The 19,383-nt window shown below is 40.8% G+C and overlaps 1 protein-coding gene across 1 annotated transcript in view; it reads right to left on the bottom strand.

The window, feature by feature from the left end:
• Positions 1 to 19,383, bottom strand: part of LOC127658763 (low-density lipoprotein receptor-related protein 1B-like) — a 471,292-nt gene that overhangs the window by 4,108 nt on the left and 447,801 nt on the right. Inside the window, exons 85-89 of the mRNA XM_052148252.1 lie at positions 17,042 to 17,146; positions 3,500 to 3,613; positions 2,031 to 2,107; positions 1,631 to 1,721; positions 542 to 692 (exon numbers count right to left, since the gene is read on the bottom strand). Coding sequence (XP_052004212.1) covers positions 542 to 692; positions 1,631 to 1,721; positions 2,031 to 2,107; positions 3,500 to 3,613; positions 17,042 to 17,146 — 538 coding nt within the window. The remainder of the gene's footprint in view (positions 1 to 541; positions 693 to 1,630; positions 1,722 to 2,030; positions 2,108 to 3,499; positions 3,614 to 17,041; positions 17,147 to 19,383) is intronic.

The raw sequence follows: 19,383 nt of genomic DNA, 5'->3' as shown, positions 1-19,383 counted from the left end.
AACTTTTTCAAACCTGTATGTCTTTCTTTCTTCCATGGAACACAAAAGAAGAACTTTGTATACTAGTCACTCTTTTACATGCATTTACAATGAATGGAAACTCAGGCTTTCAAGCTTCAATGCAAAAAGAAAAAGTGGCTAATATGATTTGTGCAATACATTACAAGTCCAATGAAATCATACAATTACTTTGTGTTAGAAACCATAAAAACATTATAGCTCTCCTTAGGACGTTCATGAGAGATTCAATAAATAATGACTTCAATTTTGGTCTGTTTCTCAAACAAAACTATAATATGGCTATAGAAGATTTTAAATGTAAAGGTCCCATGTATAGTAATAAAGGTTTGGAATTATATTAGGGTGAGTAAATAATGACGGAATGTTAATTTGTGGGTGAACTAACACTTTAATATTTAGATTTGCCATTTATCCAACAGACATTGTACAAGATGTTCTTTCTGCAACTATAACAATATTTATTAATGGATACCCAGTACATCATTGACCTCTAAGAGAGAAAAAAAATGCCTACACAAACCTTGTGGGGATCCAGCATAAAATTTGGTTTGAGAAGGCTGCCGGCATCTGCGTGATTGTCACGGTCCACCTCATACATGCTGTAGGATGGATTCCCGATCTCCAAATTAATGCCTCCATTGGTTATGGGCTGCCGTTGTACACGTTTCCCCCTGTGACAGAGATTGGAACTAAAATAGCTGCAGAAACAGAAATTTCTTAACACGCAATTCATAATAGAACATGCACTGACTCTTGAGACATTGGATACAACATGTACTACAAATTAAGCTGCCACTAGTTTTGGAAATAGCAACAATTCCACTTTGAAATGAATCAGAAATGATCAGTGATATGTTTTTTTGCTCACTACCCCTAAAACCAACTGTCCTAAGGTTATAACTCAATGCTACAGAACATTTAAAGTAAAACAATGTACATTAATTTAATGAAATCAGAAATACTTTATACATATCTCCTGATAAAAGAGGTTAAATATAAAATATAATTTAAATGTAGATCTTTTATATGGTATTACAGCTGTGTCCATTTTGTAAACAATGTCAGATATTAATTAAAACAAAGTCATATAAAAGTAATTATTCATCCTGTGGGTCCTCTTTCTTATTTTCACTTGTTATGGATTTAATATATTTTCTTAAGTTTAAAATTTCTGTCACAACAATATGTTAACTCAAACAAAAAACACAAATTGTAAAGAAATTGTTTGGGAGTATTAAGTAGGTCCTATTTGTAACTAGCAAAAACAGAAAAACGAAATGTTAACACCATCAGCTCAGCTGTCAACTCATTAATGAATTCATTAATTAATCAATGTGAATGCTATATTTGCCAATATTTATAATAAATATTTGACATGAAAGCATGTTTTTTTGTATCTGACACTTATGAAACATATTGGAAATAGCAAGGGCAAACAAATATTGTGATAGAATTGATAAAGCAGGTGGATGAACCTAAATATAGATGAATAATGTATTACAAAGGAATGCTTTTATACATTAACTTTTGTTTTTTCCAATATCTCAAGAATCAGTGCTTTAAAACATTTAAAATAACTGCACAAAAAAGGCTTCTTTCTAGTCTGTACCTTTGGCGTTTTCTGCAGATGAAGACACTAGTGACCACTGTAGTAATCAGAATGACCAGAAGGACTAACGGCACAATGATAGCTATACTTCCTGTTTCAAACAAGATGAGAAAAGGCCAGAAGCACAAGCTGTGATTAAAGTCTATTTCCCCAGGTGTCTATACAGGTGGAACAGGAAATTATTAGGTGCTCCATCACAGCAAAATTAAATAAACTGCACTACTGCAGCTCAAAAGATATTAAACCAATATTTAACATGAAGCCCATATGTATATTCAGATGTGTCATTTGACAGATGAAATAATGGTTCTTTTCATTTGAATTATTCAGGGCCTGATTCCATGTTGAATTAGCAGAGAAGGGCTCTTTATAAACCGTGAAACCTCTCTTCGCCGCTCACCTCCAGCTGTGTTATCTGAACGGCTGCTCTTGGGGGCCGGCCTCTCACACTGTGTCCCCGACCAATTAGCTAAGCATCTGATTTAAAAGAACAAAAGACAGTAAAAACAAAACAAAACAAAAAATTGTCAGAAAAGAGATCAAATTGTTGACAGTCTCTAATTAAAATGCTTTTTTGGGGGGGTCATAGAAATATCTAATTTGAACAGATATGGGCCAGAAAACGTCTTAAAGGAATAGTTCAGCCAAGAGTGACAATTCTGTCATTTTCCATAGAACTTAAAAAAATTAAAGCCCCATAAAGTAGTCCATACGATTGTGTGTAATATTTCAAATGATCTAATGCCATATAATAGCTTTGTGTGATAAACAGACAAACGCACAGGAAACCTTTCCCTCCACCATAACTCTTATATCTCATTTGCACTTCCTTTAAAATTCTAATATGGTGCATCAATACATTGTGCATTTAGCGTCAATGATAAGACACGCAAAAACCAATGACGTTTGATATAACTGATATCAAACCTGCAACAGTGCATTTTGATTAGGGGAAGATTTTCAGTGAAAACCAACTTCAATTGTAGTCTGTTCCTCACACAAACTTATTGTATAGCTTTAGAAGACTTGAAATATAGTGCAGAAGTAGTATGGACTACTTGTTTTTTGTCATTTTTGGAGTTGAAAACTCATTTTTCATAACTATTCCTTTAAGAGAGAGTAGGCAAATATACATTGAAAACAAACTCCCAACATGAATTAAACAGTGAGCTGTAAAGCGGAGAGGAAGTCATGAATTATCTTATTTGTAAATGGAAGCAGCCCAGTGAGGGTCATGTGCAAATTTAAACAGATGTTTGAATTTGTTTATCAGTGGATGATATGAGGGTGAAGATGATATGTAGTCATAGAATATTACTGGCATATTGGATTATACTCAGTGAACTGAACACCATATTGCAAACCCAATGCATTTACATTGTTGTAAAGAAGTAATGCAGATACAGATTAACACTCAAAAAAATAACTCTTTGGGTGAACTTGATTCAGTCATATGCAGTGGTTCCACATGTTTAAATGAGTTTTCTCCCATTAAAATTCTTCTGTAAGTTCAACTTAAATTCTTCAAGTAAACATAACCTAACTGAATCAAGTAAACCCAAGAAAATTTAACACGTCAAAATAACTCAAATGAACTAGCACTATTCCAAAAGCACAGACTGTACATGAACAAATCAAATACAAACAAATACATAACAAAAGAGATAATGTTGTTTTTTGTTTTTTACGAAGATGGATAACTTTCACATGAACACAGAGTTCTTGGGATGTGTGTTCTCGAGGATGGTAGGAACATGGGAAGTGTACATTTGGGTGAATGGATTCGCTGGTGGCACAATGTTGACTGATAGACTAAGCATGGCGGAGATGGGGCTTCTAAAAACATGTGGCAGCGGAAGTGAAACCTACTTGCATCGAGGTTTGCTAAGGGCAGTTATTGTGCATGTCCCTTCATTCTGACAGTAGTAATCACAGGGATTGGCCAGTTCATCGCAACGCTGGTTCTTGAACCCTGCCGTGCAGCTGTAAGACATTGTAGTGAAGTGCGGACAGTAATCGTTGAATAACTGTGCAAAACTAAAGATAAATGTGCACAGTCCTTGTGGTAGTTTGTGATTCAGTGTTCCCACACTGACCAATGAATTTCCTTGACTTTTCCATGACATTTCTAGTTATTTCTGATTACTGGATAAGGATGGTTAAAAATCATTCAAACAGAACGATTAGCAGGCCCAGACAGAATCTGTGCACACAAGAACTCTTCAGATTTCCACAGAATTGCGACAGCTGTCATTCATAAAAGTTTGACCCATTCCCTCACCCCTTGCATCTTTGTTTATTAAACATTTTAGCCAACATCACGATGCTTTCATCTACTGCTAAGAGTGTAGTACTCCCAGCGCCATTTTAGGGTGTTGTACTATGTTTAAACCACTTTAATTCCCCTCGAAATCAGCATAGAAGATGCAAAAAAGTCTGTAGATTCCATCTGGGCTTGCCAATTTCAGTTCAAGGAATCCATTTAAAAAAAAATTGAATGATTTGCTCAGAAATCAGACATGACTGTGGCTTGCAAGCAAGCTTTCCTAAGAGCAAGATTTAGCCTATCAGATATTTTAGAGCAGAGCACAACTAGACAACTGTATAATAATTATAGAAATTTCCATGACGTTTCCCTGACTTGTAAGATTTTATACATTTCCAGATGTATACATTCCATGATATTTTCCATGACTGTGGAATGGATGTTTACAAGATAAGGATTGATAATTACTTTAATAGAGATTATACAGTATTTTACAGCTGAGAAAAACTAGAGCTAATGCATTTCCATGACATTTCCAGGATTTTATTACATTTCCAGGACTGGAATTTATTTATTTATTTTAAGATTTCCTGATATTTCCAGGTTTTCCATGACCATGGGAACCTTATCTATTTCAAATTCTACAGACTATACTGTATGCTATGTTATATGTATGTCTTGTCAGGCTGTACGAGCACCATGAATGTAAATAAACATGCCTTCATTTACATTGTATTCATTTCAGGTCAACTATCATGACTTCTTGGCAGAGACGGATCCATCACTCCATACATTTCCTTTGACTCCCTGGGGGAGCAAACACATTATAGGAACTCCACAAAATATCCAGATGAGATCATTTGCATTGAAACTGATTCCATCATCTCTATTATGCCAGTCATTGCCACAAATGCCATTTAAATTACACTGATAATTTGTCAGGGGGAGAGTGACAAGGCTTTTCAAAACCACAATTTACAATCCGTTTAGGTTTGGAGACTAAATAAATCTTGTGATAATTTAATACTTGAGTATCCGTTATACATGCCTTCTGGCACAATCTGTGTCTACAAGTAATAAAATCTGATGGCTTGGTAAAGATTGATCACTATAATTGCAGGTTGAATTAAATATGTATTGCATAGGACAAGATGGTCAGGGGGTGGAAAGAGTGGAAAATCATTAACTATCATTTCTCCGGCAATATTTCTTCATAATTCCATAAGTAATTTGTAAAATCAGTAACATTTATGAAATAAAAATAAAATAATAATAATCAGCAATATTGTGTGACTACCCTGTGCCTAAATTCTCCTTGGTATACTTGTGCACAGTTTTCAAGTTTGTTGGCAGATTGGTTGTTCCAAGCATCTTGGAAAACTTGCCACCGATCTATGTATTTAGGATGTCTATTTAAGTGTGTCGTCCCAAAATTTCTTCAAATCCAAGAATAAATGTGCTAGTTACCAAGGTAATAAATCACTTAGCATTCCCTAACTATTTCCAGCACTATGGAATCAGCTACCACTTGACATTAGACAAGCTTCATCACTGTCTATTTTTAAATGTAGGCTTAAAACGCACTTGTATTCTCTAGAGTTTTGCAGTATTAAATGAGATTGACATGTTTGTTTTATTTTAATGTATTGTAAATTAATCTGTACAGCACTTCGGTCAGCTTTGCTGTGTTTGAGTGTGCTTTAGAAATACATTTTACTTACTTACTTACTAGCACATAGGAAGAAATTCCTTAAATCAAAGTTTGAGGGAGAGATGAAAAGATATGTTTTCACTGATCACAGTATGCAGCTTTGTGGCCATACTACCCCTGTTACCCAGAAACAACAAACAAATGGTGCCCCCTCCCTTCATCAGTCCCTGATCTTGCAAAAAGATTTTGAGGCTTTATAAATGTATCCATTCCTCCTGGCCAAACCAAACAGATCAGGACTCCAGCTGTTCTCAGGATGCTGTCCCAATATCCTCAAGTTCACAGGATGGGCTTCCTTTCAGAAGCCCCCTCCACAACATGAGCCAAGGGCTAGGCAATATGGCAAAACACATGATCACAATATTCTTTTTCATATCATTCCATATCGATATTTATCACGAAATTCAATCACATTTGCACCAAAAAAAGAAGAGAAAACAAAATCCTAAACAGTCTAACAGTCTTTACAAAACTGCATTGTGGGCCCAGACACAGACAATGCAGTGGTCTCTGAGAGATCTTCTATGAAAATATTACAATATTTTATAATTTATCAATTGAGGGCAGTTGGATATGAATGTTATAAGATGATCTGTTCATTTTGAATCATAATGAAGGTATATATATATATATATATATATATATATATATATATATATATATATATATTACATTAAAATTATTTTCATATTTCTTTACATACAGATATCCAAGTATGTGAATAACCAAGTATCCCTTGTGACTGAGGAATGATACCGTATGGGTGTTCAGGGGTATCTCTAGAGAGAAACCTTTGAAAATGTAAAAGTCTGAATGGTCCATTTTTCTATTTTCATTAAAGTGAGAAGACAAGGCTACAAACTAGTTATTGTTTTGTCTTTCATCCTTGTCAGAGATGATGAAATCTGAATAATTTCACAAAATTAGAACTGAAATCTATTTGTTTATTATTAAAGGTTTGGAACATGCTGATTAATAAAACTAAATTTAGAAAGAAAAAACTTTATGGTCTAAAGGCGCTCTGGAAACACGCACCTCATGTTTACTCAAATGTGGGGAAAAGAGGATGTGGGTGCGGCCCGGGACAGGGCATCGGTGAAGTGTGTTTCAGTGCTAGAGAAAAATATTCAAGAATACATCGCAGAAAGATCCGATATGATGTAACCGGCACTGTTGTTTTGTCGCGCTGCTCACTAGAGACAATGAGAGGGCGTAACCGTCGTCATGATGTCTTGCAGTCAAGATGGAATCAATATGGGATCCTGAACGTGGTGACCTGCATAGCGGGGGCAATAGCAACTTCGTACAGTCTGAGGCTGCGTTTACACTGACGTGGAAGAAATCTACACAATGCCACTCCCAACGTTAGGGAAGCGCTTGCCCCGCGCTGTTGTCATGTTTTACAATCCACCTCGCAAGCTTGATGCTCGGCTTCCATAGGAAAGAATTTAAAGCGCTCGCTCACATTTGCTCACTACGCGCCAGTGGAAACATACAATAAGAAAGCCAAACTTCTAGCATTTTTAGCAACAATCATGTCTAGATATAGAACACAGGCTAAATATAGAAAATTACTCATGAGCTTATCGTCAATTTCATGGAGTTTTTATCGCGATAAATATTGATATCGTTTTATCGCCCAGCCCTACATGAGCATAACCTCGTGTTTATCAATGTAAAGCCACAAAAGCGATCTATCTGACAGTACTTTAGTATTAACTAGATGGGTACATTTTCTGAAGAAAATGTGAGTGGTGCTTGCCCATGTAAAATATGCCAGGGTGTTTGTCGAGTTATCCAGGGAATTTTACGCATCAGCATCTGCCTCTAACTCGAAAATGAGCATCAGTCATTCAAAAGGACACACGGAACAACTCCAAATGGATTTTCCACGACTTGTATTCATTTTTCAAAAGATTCCATAACAGATTGAACAGTAGTCAGATTCAAAGTTCAGATAGTCCAATTAAACTCTCTTTCAATTCAATTCAGTGGTACACAAATCCAGACAATCACATCAGTTTGTTCTTTTAGCTTCTTTCTTGAATTTGCTTGTTAAGTTGCTTGTTAAGTTGCTTTCTTAACCACTTAGATGAATCTTTCTTACTTGTTAACTCTTCTTAGCTTTTGTTGGACTTTATTAGCTTTTGTTAGATTTTGTTAAATTTTGATACATTTTGATAGGTTGATAACCTTAAAGAAACAAAAAATAAACACTAGCATTACTATTAACATTTACTTAAATATAGACAAAATACTATGTGAATAAAATATTCTTATGCACAACTGTCTCAACATTCACTTATTTCTAAGTCTAAACATAATAAGCATAATATGTTTAAGCATAATAAGCCTAATAAACATTAAGTTAACAAACTGAAACAATGTGCTCACAGTTCACTGTTACTTAGTGTAAACACACACCGAACAATATGTACATTGCCTCCAAACGCTAATGTTTCACAATATGATCAATTCATTTCTAAATAGTCCATGATTGTCTTCAAATAGCACAGATTAGAGAGATAATCAACCCTTTCCCGACTAGAGAGTGTTTGATCCTACCATCAGCGTCCCTGGGATGACCGTTAAGCTGGTTGCGCTTTCCCTTTCTTTCCGCATTTCACTCACAGTCTTTAAGCCCGAATGCTTCTCCACATAGAAGACACTTGTGCCACTGGATAATGATATCTTATCCTTCTTTCTGCACTCAGTTTTCTCTGCTCGCATCCACTAACAGGTTTTACTTCCGTAAACTCTCCGCTGTTTCCGTTGCTTTCCGTCACTTCTCTCTACGTCACATTAAGTGCAATTTTTATTTAAATTTTTTTATTTATTTATTTATTTTTTTTAAACAGTATCTTTTCCTTTAAAACTGCGTTTAGCTTCACACCTCCCACTTGAGCTCCTTGTTCTTGAACCCAAGGAGGTCACATCATAATTATTTTCCTCATGGTTGCTCCTCAACAGGAATTAACACGACTAACCGCCTAACATCTCTGTGAAGGATGGTTGAAGGGATTCTATTGCTCAATTCTTTAGTGCCTCCTTTTGCACTCACTTGACTACACTTTGAGCTTAGGACTGGGTAGCTTGAGAAGACTCTTACATCCACATCTCTGACAATGCCCTTGGGATCAGCATTTGCCTTGACTACTCTGCCCAGCTTGTACTGACTCCTTAGTGCGTTTTGGTCAGCTACCCAGAACACATCTCCCACATCAACGTTCCGATCCTTTGTGTGCCATTTACTTCTTACAAATAAGTTTGGTCCTGCTAACTGACTCCACTTCTTCCAGAATTTGTTGACTTCTCCTTGGACAACCCGTAGTCTTTTGTAGGGATAGCCCATGAAATCGAAGTCACCAGGATCTCCTCTCGGTCCTGTCCTTCCCAGTAGGAGAAAGTTTGGGGTAACGTATTCTATACACTCCTCTCGACTCTGAATCCTTGCATCTATAGGTCTCTCGTTTGCCAGGTTAGCTGCCATGTAGAGGAAGGTTTGGAATTCTCCCCACGTGAAGATACCCTCGCCTCCAAGGTTGTGAAGAGCTCGTTTCACTATGCGGACAGCGGCCTCTGCTGCTCCGTTTCTGTGGGGAGAGCTTGCAGGATGGATCTTCCAAGACCATTCGGTGCCATTTTTAGCAGCTTCTTGTTCCAGCTCTGATTTCCCTACTTTGTTCAGGAATTCGTAGAGTTCCGCCAGAGCTGGTTTAGCTCCTACGAAGTTTGAGCCAGAGTCTGACCACAACTTTCTGGGATGCCCCCTCAAAGCCGTGAACCTTTTGTAGGCTAATAGAAATCCTTCAGATGACTGGTCACTAACAACATCTGCGTGAATAGCTCTTGAGGCCATGCAGCAGTACACAATTCCCCAGACCTTGAGTCGCACTCTTTTCCTGACTTCGTCCTTCACCTCGTAGGGACCGAACAGATCTAAGGTTGTAAACTCAAAGGGCGCAGCTGGTCTTGTCCTTTCGGGTGGGAGGTCGCCCATGATCTGTAGACATTTGCTTGCTCTTGCCTTTCTACAGATCACACAGCTGTCTACTACCTTCTTGATTAGTCTCCGTCCCTTCATTATCCATGCTCGTTTCCTTGTCCTAAGGAGAGTCCCGGCGATCTCTTCATGGTTTGCGTTATGCGCCTCATGAGCCAGTAGTGTGGATATCCTTGCCTCATAGGGTAGTATTGGGACTGCGATCCCATCTTTGCTGAAGATTTGGACTCTTCCACCACACACTAGAAGCCCTGAGTCCTCTTCTTTGTACACAGCCAGTCGACTAAGCGTTGTGTCTGGAAAGGTCACATTCTCCTGAGCTGCGAGAAATAGTCCCTTTAGGGCATCTTCTTGCTCCTTTACAGTCAACACAGTTTGTCTGATCTCATTACTTGATGTTAGTCCCTCTTGCTTCATACTCCCGCTCCTTATCTCAAGCCACTTCCTTACACCTCGCCATATCCAGCCAATGACTCTGACCAGCCTGGTTAAGCTGCTGAATCTTTCCACATCAACTAGATTCTTGGTAACCAGGTTACTTAGCATTCCCACTGGAGAGGGCTTCTCGAGTTTCACTCCTTCCTTCACATGGACTCCTGGGTTAGAGACGATGTCAGCAAGGTCATTCTCGCTCCTTGGACTTACTCCTTCAGGGTCCGCCCCTTCCTTCTTGCTAAGGCCTTTCCTCATTTGAGCTCTTGTCAGCACTGCCGAGAAAGCCTTCCTTTGGAGCTTGTTGATGTTCTCTCTGGCGTCAGCTGCGATTTCACCAGCCGATTTCTTGGGCCATTCCTCTACTGAACTTCTGAGGAACTGTGGCCCCTTCTGCCATACAGAATCTTTGTCAAGATCTTCAGGAGCACCTCCTCTTGTAATAATGTCTGCAATGTTGAGATTCTCTGGAATCCACCACCAGTCGCTGACTGCTCCTTTCTTCTGTATTTCTCCGATCCTATTTGCAAAGAAGGTTTTGTATCCATAACTGTCACGTTGGATGGCTCCCAATACTGTCTGACTATCCACAAAGTGGAACCACCGCTCAACCTCAGTTCTCCCGTGCCTCTCAAAGTATCCTCTGAGGCGTGTAGCGAAGACTGCGCCACAGATCTCAGCTTTCACAGCGTCTCCCTTTTGTTCCAGTGGAGTCAACTTAGCTTTGGATTCGACTAGTCTAACATCCACTCCTTGACTCGTGTCCCATCTGAGATACAGCACAGCTCCGTAGGTTCTGTCACTTCCATCTGAGAACATGACTCCCCATGGTTTTCCTATCCAACCAGCTGGTGTGAGACTTCTGTGGAACTTGACTTTATGGAGTCGTACATATTCCTCAAACAACCTGATGGCTTCCTCCCGAAGGCTCTCAGAGAGCGCCTTGTCCCATGTCTGCCGGGTCAAACTCCTACCTCCTGCCTCTTGGAACGCTTTTCTGACGAGAATTGCCCCTTTCTGCTTTGCTGGCGTGACGAGACCAATTGGGTCGTAGAGTCCAGCTACTTGACTTAGTAGATGTCTCCTGGTCAAAGGGTTTGGTGTTTTCGACCTTACTTCCCTCTCGAGGAGATCCTCCTCTGTCCGCATCTTCTTTTTCCTTTTCGAGAAGTTGATCGAGGTCATGGCATAAAGCTTATCCTCCAGGGGAGTCTGATAGCCTCATCCTCAGGGGTAGGGCCCATTCCCTCGCAGGTTTGTCCTTGGGTTTCTGTCCTCCCACTTTGCTCAGACCTGACTCATGGTTTAAGCATAAATCCACCTGCCTTCAGGATCTCTTTGAGTCCACTAATTATCCTGGTCAGTTTCTCCTGGTCATTATGTGACGTGAGGATGTCATCTACATAGCTATCTTCTTCCAGGACTCTACGCTCCTCTTTTAGATGAGTAAACGCTAATAATCCAGCCGTTTCTCGCATGGCCAGCTGTGCGATACACCCAGCAGGGCGATCCCCAATGTTTACCCTGGTGATAGCATACTCTCCTATTTCCTCCGTTTGTGCATCTCTCCAGAGGAATCTATGGAGGTGTACTTCTTGTTCCTCCAACCACACCGAATTATACATCTTCCTAATGTCTCCCAAGGCACCAAACACTCCTTTTCTAAACCTAAGCAAAACAGCTCTTATAGGGTTCAGCACGTCAGGTCCCTTCAATAGGAGGTCGTTCATGCTCAGTCCTTTGAACTTCTGGCTACTGTTCCATACTGAGGCGTGCCGGAGTGGTGACTGAATGTGGGTTTGGTGCTACCAGATGACTTACGTACCAGACTGGGCCGTTCCACCTGTCAATGGCTTCTTTGGTGAGCTTTATTGCGGCACCCCTCTTCACCATATCATGGACTTGAGCTGCATAGACACTTTGCCACTCAGGCACTCTTCTGAGTTGCTTCTCTGTTCTTAGGAAGGTTGCCTCCACTCCACTCCTATTATATGGGAGAGAAGCAGGGTCTTGGATCCAGGGATACTTTGCATCCCAATGGGGAGACTTGCTGTGAGAATCCACCTGTACATAGGTGAGACCCCTTCTTATGATCTCGAGTTCTTTCTCCTCTGCTAGGGTCATCTCCTTTCCTCCAGGCTGACAGTTTCCACAGCGACAACCTCCACATTTCGGCTCACAGGCAGCTCCAATACTATCCCAGCTCCACCACTTAAGGAATTCTCGTTCGCCTGCAAGTGAGTTTTTCGTTTCAGCCCTGACTAATTTGCTTCTCTGGGGTCCCTCAGAGGTACTCAGAGATTCAACCTTCCGAGGACTTCCTCATACCTGACTGCAGCTGTTCTCATGGACCGGGCGAAGTGTGTCTTTGACTCGTACGCAGTCATATCCACAGCTTCAAACAGATCTGGATGAGCTCCACCCACCATCTTTCCCAATGGGCTGTCCCACAAGACAAGATCTCCGACAATCCTTACTCTTTGCGGAGCAAGCCTTCCTTCCCGGTGACTGAGGAGAAGTTCAATTTTTTCAGGTCTCTTCAGTTCTGCTAGGTCTACCTCTGGGAAGAATTCCTTCAGTTGCTCTGGGCTCACACCTTTGTGCACTTTAGCGATCTCCTCTAGTCCATAACAGACCAATTGGTGGGCCTTTTCCATACCCTTGGGGGTCTTAACTCTGATTCTGAGAAGGTATCTCTTGGTGCCAACTCGAATGGCCACCTTTCCAACTCCGTGAACTACTAGAGTGATCTCCTCACCTCTCAGCTTGAGCCTGTCAGCAGCTTCATGGGTAATGTAGTTTGTGTCCGATGCCAAATGGACCAGAGTCCCAATCTTCTGCCCTGCATTTGCCGTTACCTCTACTAGCATCATGATGACAGGTAGTTCTCGCAATCCACCTTCCTCCAACAGTCCCAGCTGGTTCTTACCGGATCTTCCTATTTTGGCTCTGTTGGTAAATGCTTTTCTGCATTTTTCCGCTAAATTTGGAGAAAGCTCAGATAGGAATTCCTCTTGCTCTACAGTTAATCTACCACTTTTCTTACCTTCTCTGGTGGTAATCTTGCTCTCATGCTCAGGCTTGAGCTCTACCTTTGGGCAGAGAAGGTAGTGGTGGTCTGCTGAGACTCCTGCTCTGCAATCGTTGTTCCTGCAGAGATATGTGTCCCTGCACCTGCTACTGTCCACATGGTATCCCAGGCACCTTATGCATACTCCCAGCTTTCTCACGACTGCCTTTTTCTCAATCAGTTTCAGCTCTTTGAACTTTTTCCAGAAGAAAATCTTGCCTCCGTGCTTCTCAGCCCTGCACACAATGCATGCGCCCTCAGATGAGACTCCCTTTGTTGCCTTGGTAAAAGCATGACTTCTTTCGAACTTCCTCTCTGGTCTTTCCACTTTCTCGGTGACTTTGAGCTGCTCAAGTTTTTCTAGTATCTCTTCCTCTCTTTTCAGGAATTTTAGGAGTGCGTCGAAGTGGTTCTCTGATGTGATGCCACTTCTTGGGTCTGTTATCAGGACTAGCCAATCCCTCTTTATGAACTCAGGTAACTTACTCTCTATGGACTTAACTACAAGTGGGTTCTTTATCGCTCCAGTGTCCCCAAGGTCAGCGAGATCTGTAAGGGCTTTCTCCACCATCTGGATCAACTCGATCACCTTTCGTGGCTGGTTCCCCCTTACAGCAGGAAATCTTTCCAGTTCCTCGACGATTTCCAAGGCGATTGTGGTTTTATTGCCATATCGATTCGTAAACACTCTAAATATGTCTTCAGCAGTATTGTATGAGGACAGTCTGAGATCTCTTGTAATTTTGTCATCTACACTAAAAATCCAGTAGCTGGATTTTTTTAACTTCAGCCGACCCAGTTGGCTCTCCTTGTTTCTGAAGGCTCTCCCAATCACTTTTCCAACGATAGAAGTCTCTTTTGTTCCCACTGAACTTTGGTAAACTTGTTGGTTTAATCCTCACTATAGGCCTGGTCTGAACAGCGGGTGCTCCTGCATCTAATGATGCCCTCGCACTGTACCTCGTGGCCAGCGCGTCCTCCGCAACTCTCCGCGCCCTGGCAAACTCACCTTTTCTTGCTTCAAGTTCATTACTAGTCACTTTCAGCTTCCTTACACGACTTTCCAAGTCTTTCCTCTCAATCTCAGGGGTCCATTTCTCCCAATTTGATAAAGCTCCTCCTGCTTCCTGGATAAGCCTTATGAGAAAGTTTATTTGTACTTCATAGTTCTCATACCCGTCACTTTCGATGAGTATGTTTGCTACTGCGATTGCAGGCTTCCTCCGCCCGTGAAGACTGCGGCTGACACCTCATTGTGACCATATCTTGACCAGAGATTATCCTGAACAATCTCCTTGACTTCCTCGAATTTCAAGTCACAATACTCTGCTGTCCTCCTAAAGTCAGCTTCCTGCTGCACTAAAAGTGCTGCCTCTTTGCCAACATCTTGACCATCTTCCGCCTCAGCCAGCAGCCCAAACTTATAGTCATCGTTGGTCTCAAAGACTTTCCTAGCAATGGATGAGAGCTTCTCAAATTCTTCCCTGAGCTCTACCTCCACCAACCTGTGCACTTCTCTGCAGAGGAAGTTAGCTTGTCTGGTAAAACTGATCTTTGCAGAAGTTCTTTCTTTCTTGAGCTGCCCGATCGGCTTTCCAACCGCATCCTCAGCCATTTTTGGATGATCCACTTAACACTTTCTTCGTGTTAACAGTCTTTCCGTGAACTTCACCAAACTCGATCCTCTCATACACTGTATGAGTCCAGCTACTATGCGCTGCCACGAGTGTAAATGTCCACTGCTGCTATGCTGACTGTCAGAAATGGTTATCAACTGTCGAGTTATCCAGGGAATTTTACGCATCAGCATCTGCCTCTAACTCGAAAATGAGCATCAGTCATTCAAAAGGACACACGGAACAACTCCAAATGGATTTTCCACGACTTGTATTCATTTTTCAAAAGATTCCATAACAGATTGAACAGTAGTCAGATTCAAAGTTCAGATAGTCCAATTAAACTCTGTTTCAATTCAATTCAGTGGTACACAAATCCAGACAATCACATCAGTTTGTTCTTTTAGCTTCTTTCTTGAATTTGCTTGTTAAGTTGCTTGTTAAGTTGCTTTCTTAACCACTTAGATGAATCTTTCTTACTTGTTAACTCTTCTTAGCTTTTGTTGGACTTTATTAGCTTTTGTTAGATTTTGTTAAATTTTGATACATTTTGATAGGTTGATAACCTTAAAGAAACAAAAAATAAACACTAGCATTACTATTAACATTTACTTAAATATAGACAAAATACTATGTGAATAAAATATTCTTATGCACAACTGTCTCAACATTCACTTATTTCTAAGTCTAAACATAATAAGCATAATATGTTTAAGCATAATAAGCCTAATAAACATTAAGTTAACAAACTGAAACAATGTGCTCACAGTTCACTGTTACTTAGTGTAAACACACACGAACAATATGTACATTGCCTCCAAACGCTAATGTTTCACAATATGATCAATTCATTTCTAAATAGTCCATGATTGTCTTCAAATAGCACAGATTAGAGAGATAATCAACCCTTTCCCGACTAGAGAGTGTTTGATCCTACCATCAGCGTCCCTGGGATGACCGTTCGCTGGTTGCGCTTTCCCTTTCTTTCCGCATTTCACTCACAGTCTTTAAGCCCGAATGCTTCTCCACATAGAAGACACTTGTGCCACTGGATAATGATATCTTATCCTTCTTTCTGCACTCAGTTTTCTCTGCTCGCATCCACTAACAGGTTTTACTTCCGTAAACTCTCCGCTGTTTCCGTTGCTTTCCGTCACTTCTCTCTACGTCACATTAAGTGCAATTTTTATTTAATTTTTTTATTTATTTATTTTTTTTTTTTAAACAGTATCTTTTCCTTTAAAACTGCGTTTAGCTTCACAGTGTTGCTATGTGGTTGCTAATGTGTTCTGAGTGATTGCTAGGGTGATTACTTGCTACGTGCCAAAGTTTCATACTTAGGGCAAGGGCTTTGTTTATATTCTTAACCTACAGTACTTACAGACGGCTCTGAGCAAGAGTAATACTGATGCTTGCTTAAGCAAGTACCACTGATAAAATGACCATAGTTTCCTGATTTCTCAAGACAATTTTACATGATTTGTGCTAATGTTTCCCAATGCATTGACGTTGAAGCAAAGTGTGAAGTTATAGTGGATAGTTTATATATATATATATATATATATATATATATATATATATATATATATATATATATAAAAACACACTCCCAGAGCCATATTGCGCACAGGTTTTGTAATGCTAAGCTCAAATTTCAAACAATTCCAGCTTTGACAGTGTTTGCCACTAACTTTTGACCCCCTCTTTGACCACAGCAGCAGGGTGGTGCAGCACAAAATTAAAAGAAGAGACTGAGCTTATGTTTATCTTTATACATCAAGTTGTACAACACAATAAAGGCATCCAGAGAATAAACAATGCATGGCAGAAATTTGGATGGGACAATCTCTGCGATGCTATCTACTATGCTATACCGCAATGCAAAAATCTTTGTGTTAAAGTCCTGGCCATTCATGTCAATTTCACCTATATATTTAGTAGTTACAATCAGAAATTCAAACCAAAAGTCACATGCATGTACTGTACACCGCATTGAGCAATAATAATATATTTTTAAAAAATCAACCTTATTTTAATAAAGAAAAAACAGATTAGTTAAAGTCTTTATGTAATTTGACTTTTAACCAAATACAGGCTTTTGAGGCAAACAAGAGCTTGGCCTAATTATTGTGCAGTGCTATTTATGTCTCTCAAACTGTGTGCCAGTGTTGAGCCCCATGCTGAGATAATTTGGGTCCATTGATGGAAAACTTATGAGTCTCTGACATCTGTGCAACTTTTCAAAAAAGAATGGTAAAGCTTCCGAGGCTCTGCACCATTTTGGACAAAAGGGGGCACTTAGTCATTACTTACTGGCAAAAGGGCAGGCTGGTGTCAGGGTCCAGATGACAGGTGCCTCCGTTATAGCAGTAGCCATCACATAACTGGCAGCTGGATGCAATTCGACCACTAGTACAGCTGGCAGAAAGAGAACAAATTGGATGAGCAAGAAATTGTGATTGCTGTATGAACCGAGGAGTCATTTCAATGTGAATGGTTTGAACTTTGTTGGCTAACCTATCCACCTTATTTTACCACATGGAAGTAAGCAGCGGCTGCATTTGCAATTGCAATTGACTGCAGTGTAAATAACTAGAAGGTTATAATACCAGAGTTAGTTGTCTAGGCTGATAAACTATCACACAACCACAGGATGTTGCTATGTGTTGCTGTATTGAAGAGACAGCAGCTAAAGTCTGCTTTATTTACCGAGATTGTGATTATGCAGTCTTTCTAGTCTCCATGTAAACTCCCATTCTTATGTACCTGCATAACCTCCGATGATGCCTTTATTTATTTCCAAAGGTGGTGTTTCATAAGCCATGCTGAATGCAAGATCTGTGTGTGTTTGTTTAGTATGCATCACTAAGAAATTGGGAATGCTCTCTGACAAGAACAGAGTAAAATTTGTTTATTATTTTTCCAAGATGAAACAATATGCAGTTCCCCTTCTGTCACTCACGCGACATTGTGTTGATGTAGTGACACTAGGGGTCTCTTTTGAGAGCCTCGCTTACCTCATATCTTTGAGAAAAGGCCAATGAGGCCCCCATGAACGCGGACCCTACGCCTTCACTTGCCCAACTGCACCACACCCGCACCTCAGGCTGGCAGGTGGTGACGAGTCCAGAGATCGTCACTACAGAACCTCCACCTACCAGCCCCAGGCAGGGTACACTGTGCAAGGTAAGTGCTTTGAGCCTCTCCTCAGCATAACCACGTCGGGACGAAGCAAAGCTCCCCAAAGTTGCCTGCTCCTCCCTGCCGCGAGGCCCCATCACGTCATACGTGATCTTACGCTTTCCATCCCGTCGCAGTGGCTGGCCAAGACCATCCAACTCGGCTACACGATTCAGCTCGCCTGGTGCCCGCCCCGTTTTAACGGTGTCCGCATAAACTCGGTACCTCCACCCTGCGTGCTGAGATTGCAACCCTTCTGCGCAAGGACGCGATAGAGCCTGTTTCGTCCAGCTGAGATGGAGAAGGGTTTCTACAGCCCTTACGTCATCGTACCCAAGAAAGGAGGTGGGTTGCGGCCAATCTTGGACCCACAAGTTCTGAACCGGGCCTTACACAGACTCCCGTTCAAGATGCTGACACAGAAAAGAAAGAAAATGCTGTGGCTGGCGTGTCCTTCTCTCAGGCTAGTTATGTCTTTTCCCTCCCTCAGGGATGTGGGGAACTATATGACATCTCTTGGGGTGTTGGGGAAGGTTACGTGCAACCTGATGCTATTTTCGCACGCAACAGCTTGCTTGCACCTGCACCAGCAGTCCACGTAACACATTCAGTGTTGTGGCCTTTTTAAATAGGGACCCCAATTGTCGCTACATCGACACAACGTTGAGTGAGTGACAGAAGGGGAACGTCTAGGTTACTCTGTTACTGTCGTAACCTCTGTTCCCTGATGGAGGGAACGAGACGTTGTGTCCCTCTTGCCACAACACTGTACTAAGTCGCTGAAATGGCCGGGACCTTACTATTGGCTCCTCAGCTCAAAACCTGTCTGAACAGATGCGCGCCTCCCTCCTTTTATACCCGTACGTCCGGGGGAGGGGCATGCAAATTCTGTTCGCCAATTCTCATTGGCCTTTTCTCAAAGTTAAGAGGTAACCAAGGTTCTCAAGAGAGACCCCTAGTGTCACTACATCGACACAACGTCTCATTCCCTCTATCAGGGAACGGAGGGAACGGAGGTTACGTCAGTAACCAAGACGTTTTGGTGCAAAGAATGTTGAAACAGCATTTTCCCAGCATCTATCTTCACGCTGCTGGTTGTGTAAAGTTTGTGGAGGCATGTCAGATGGCGAGGAGGACTGTCCGTGTTAGCGCCTGATTTCATTCATTCGGCCTGTGCAACAGTGTGTGATTAAACGATGGCAAAATGTGATAAACGGTAAAAATATATGCACTCAAAACCAATGAGTTTATGAAAATCGTAATTAACGACAATAATATGTCAACATTCTTTGCAAGCCTGTAATATAAAGCAGCATAGTCCATACGACAATGTTTTTTTTAAGTTTACTGAAGCTTAGTATTTTTGCAAGGCTAAATTAGCATGAAAGAGGCTTATACCGGAAGTAGTCCATATTCAATGTTGCTAATGGCGGTGCCCTAGTTTTGCTGAAAAATAAGATGGATATATAAATTAC

Source organism: Xyrauchen texanus, chromosome 18, assembly GCF_025860055.1.
Source record: "Xyrauchen texanus isolate HMW12.3.18 chromosome 18, RBS_HiC_50CHRs, whole genome shotgun sequence".
Taxonomy (NCBI): Eukaryota; Metazoa; Chordata; class Actinopteri; order Cypriniformes; family Catostomidae; genus Xyrauchen; species Xyrauchen texanus.
This window is presented reverse-complemented; position numbering and strand designations above follow the sequence as displayed.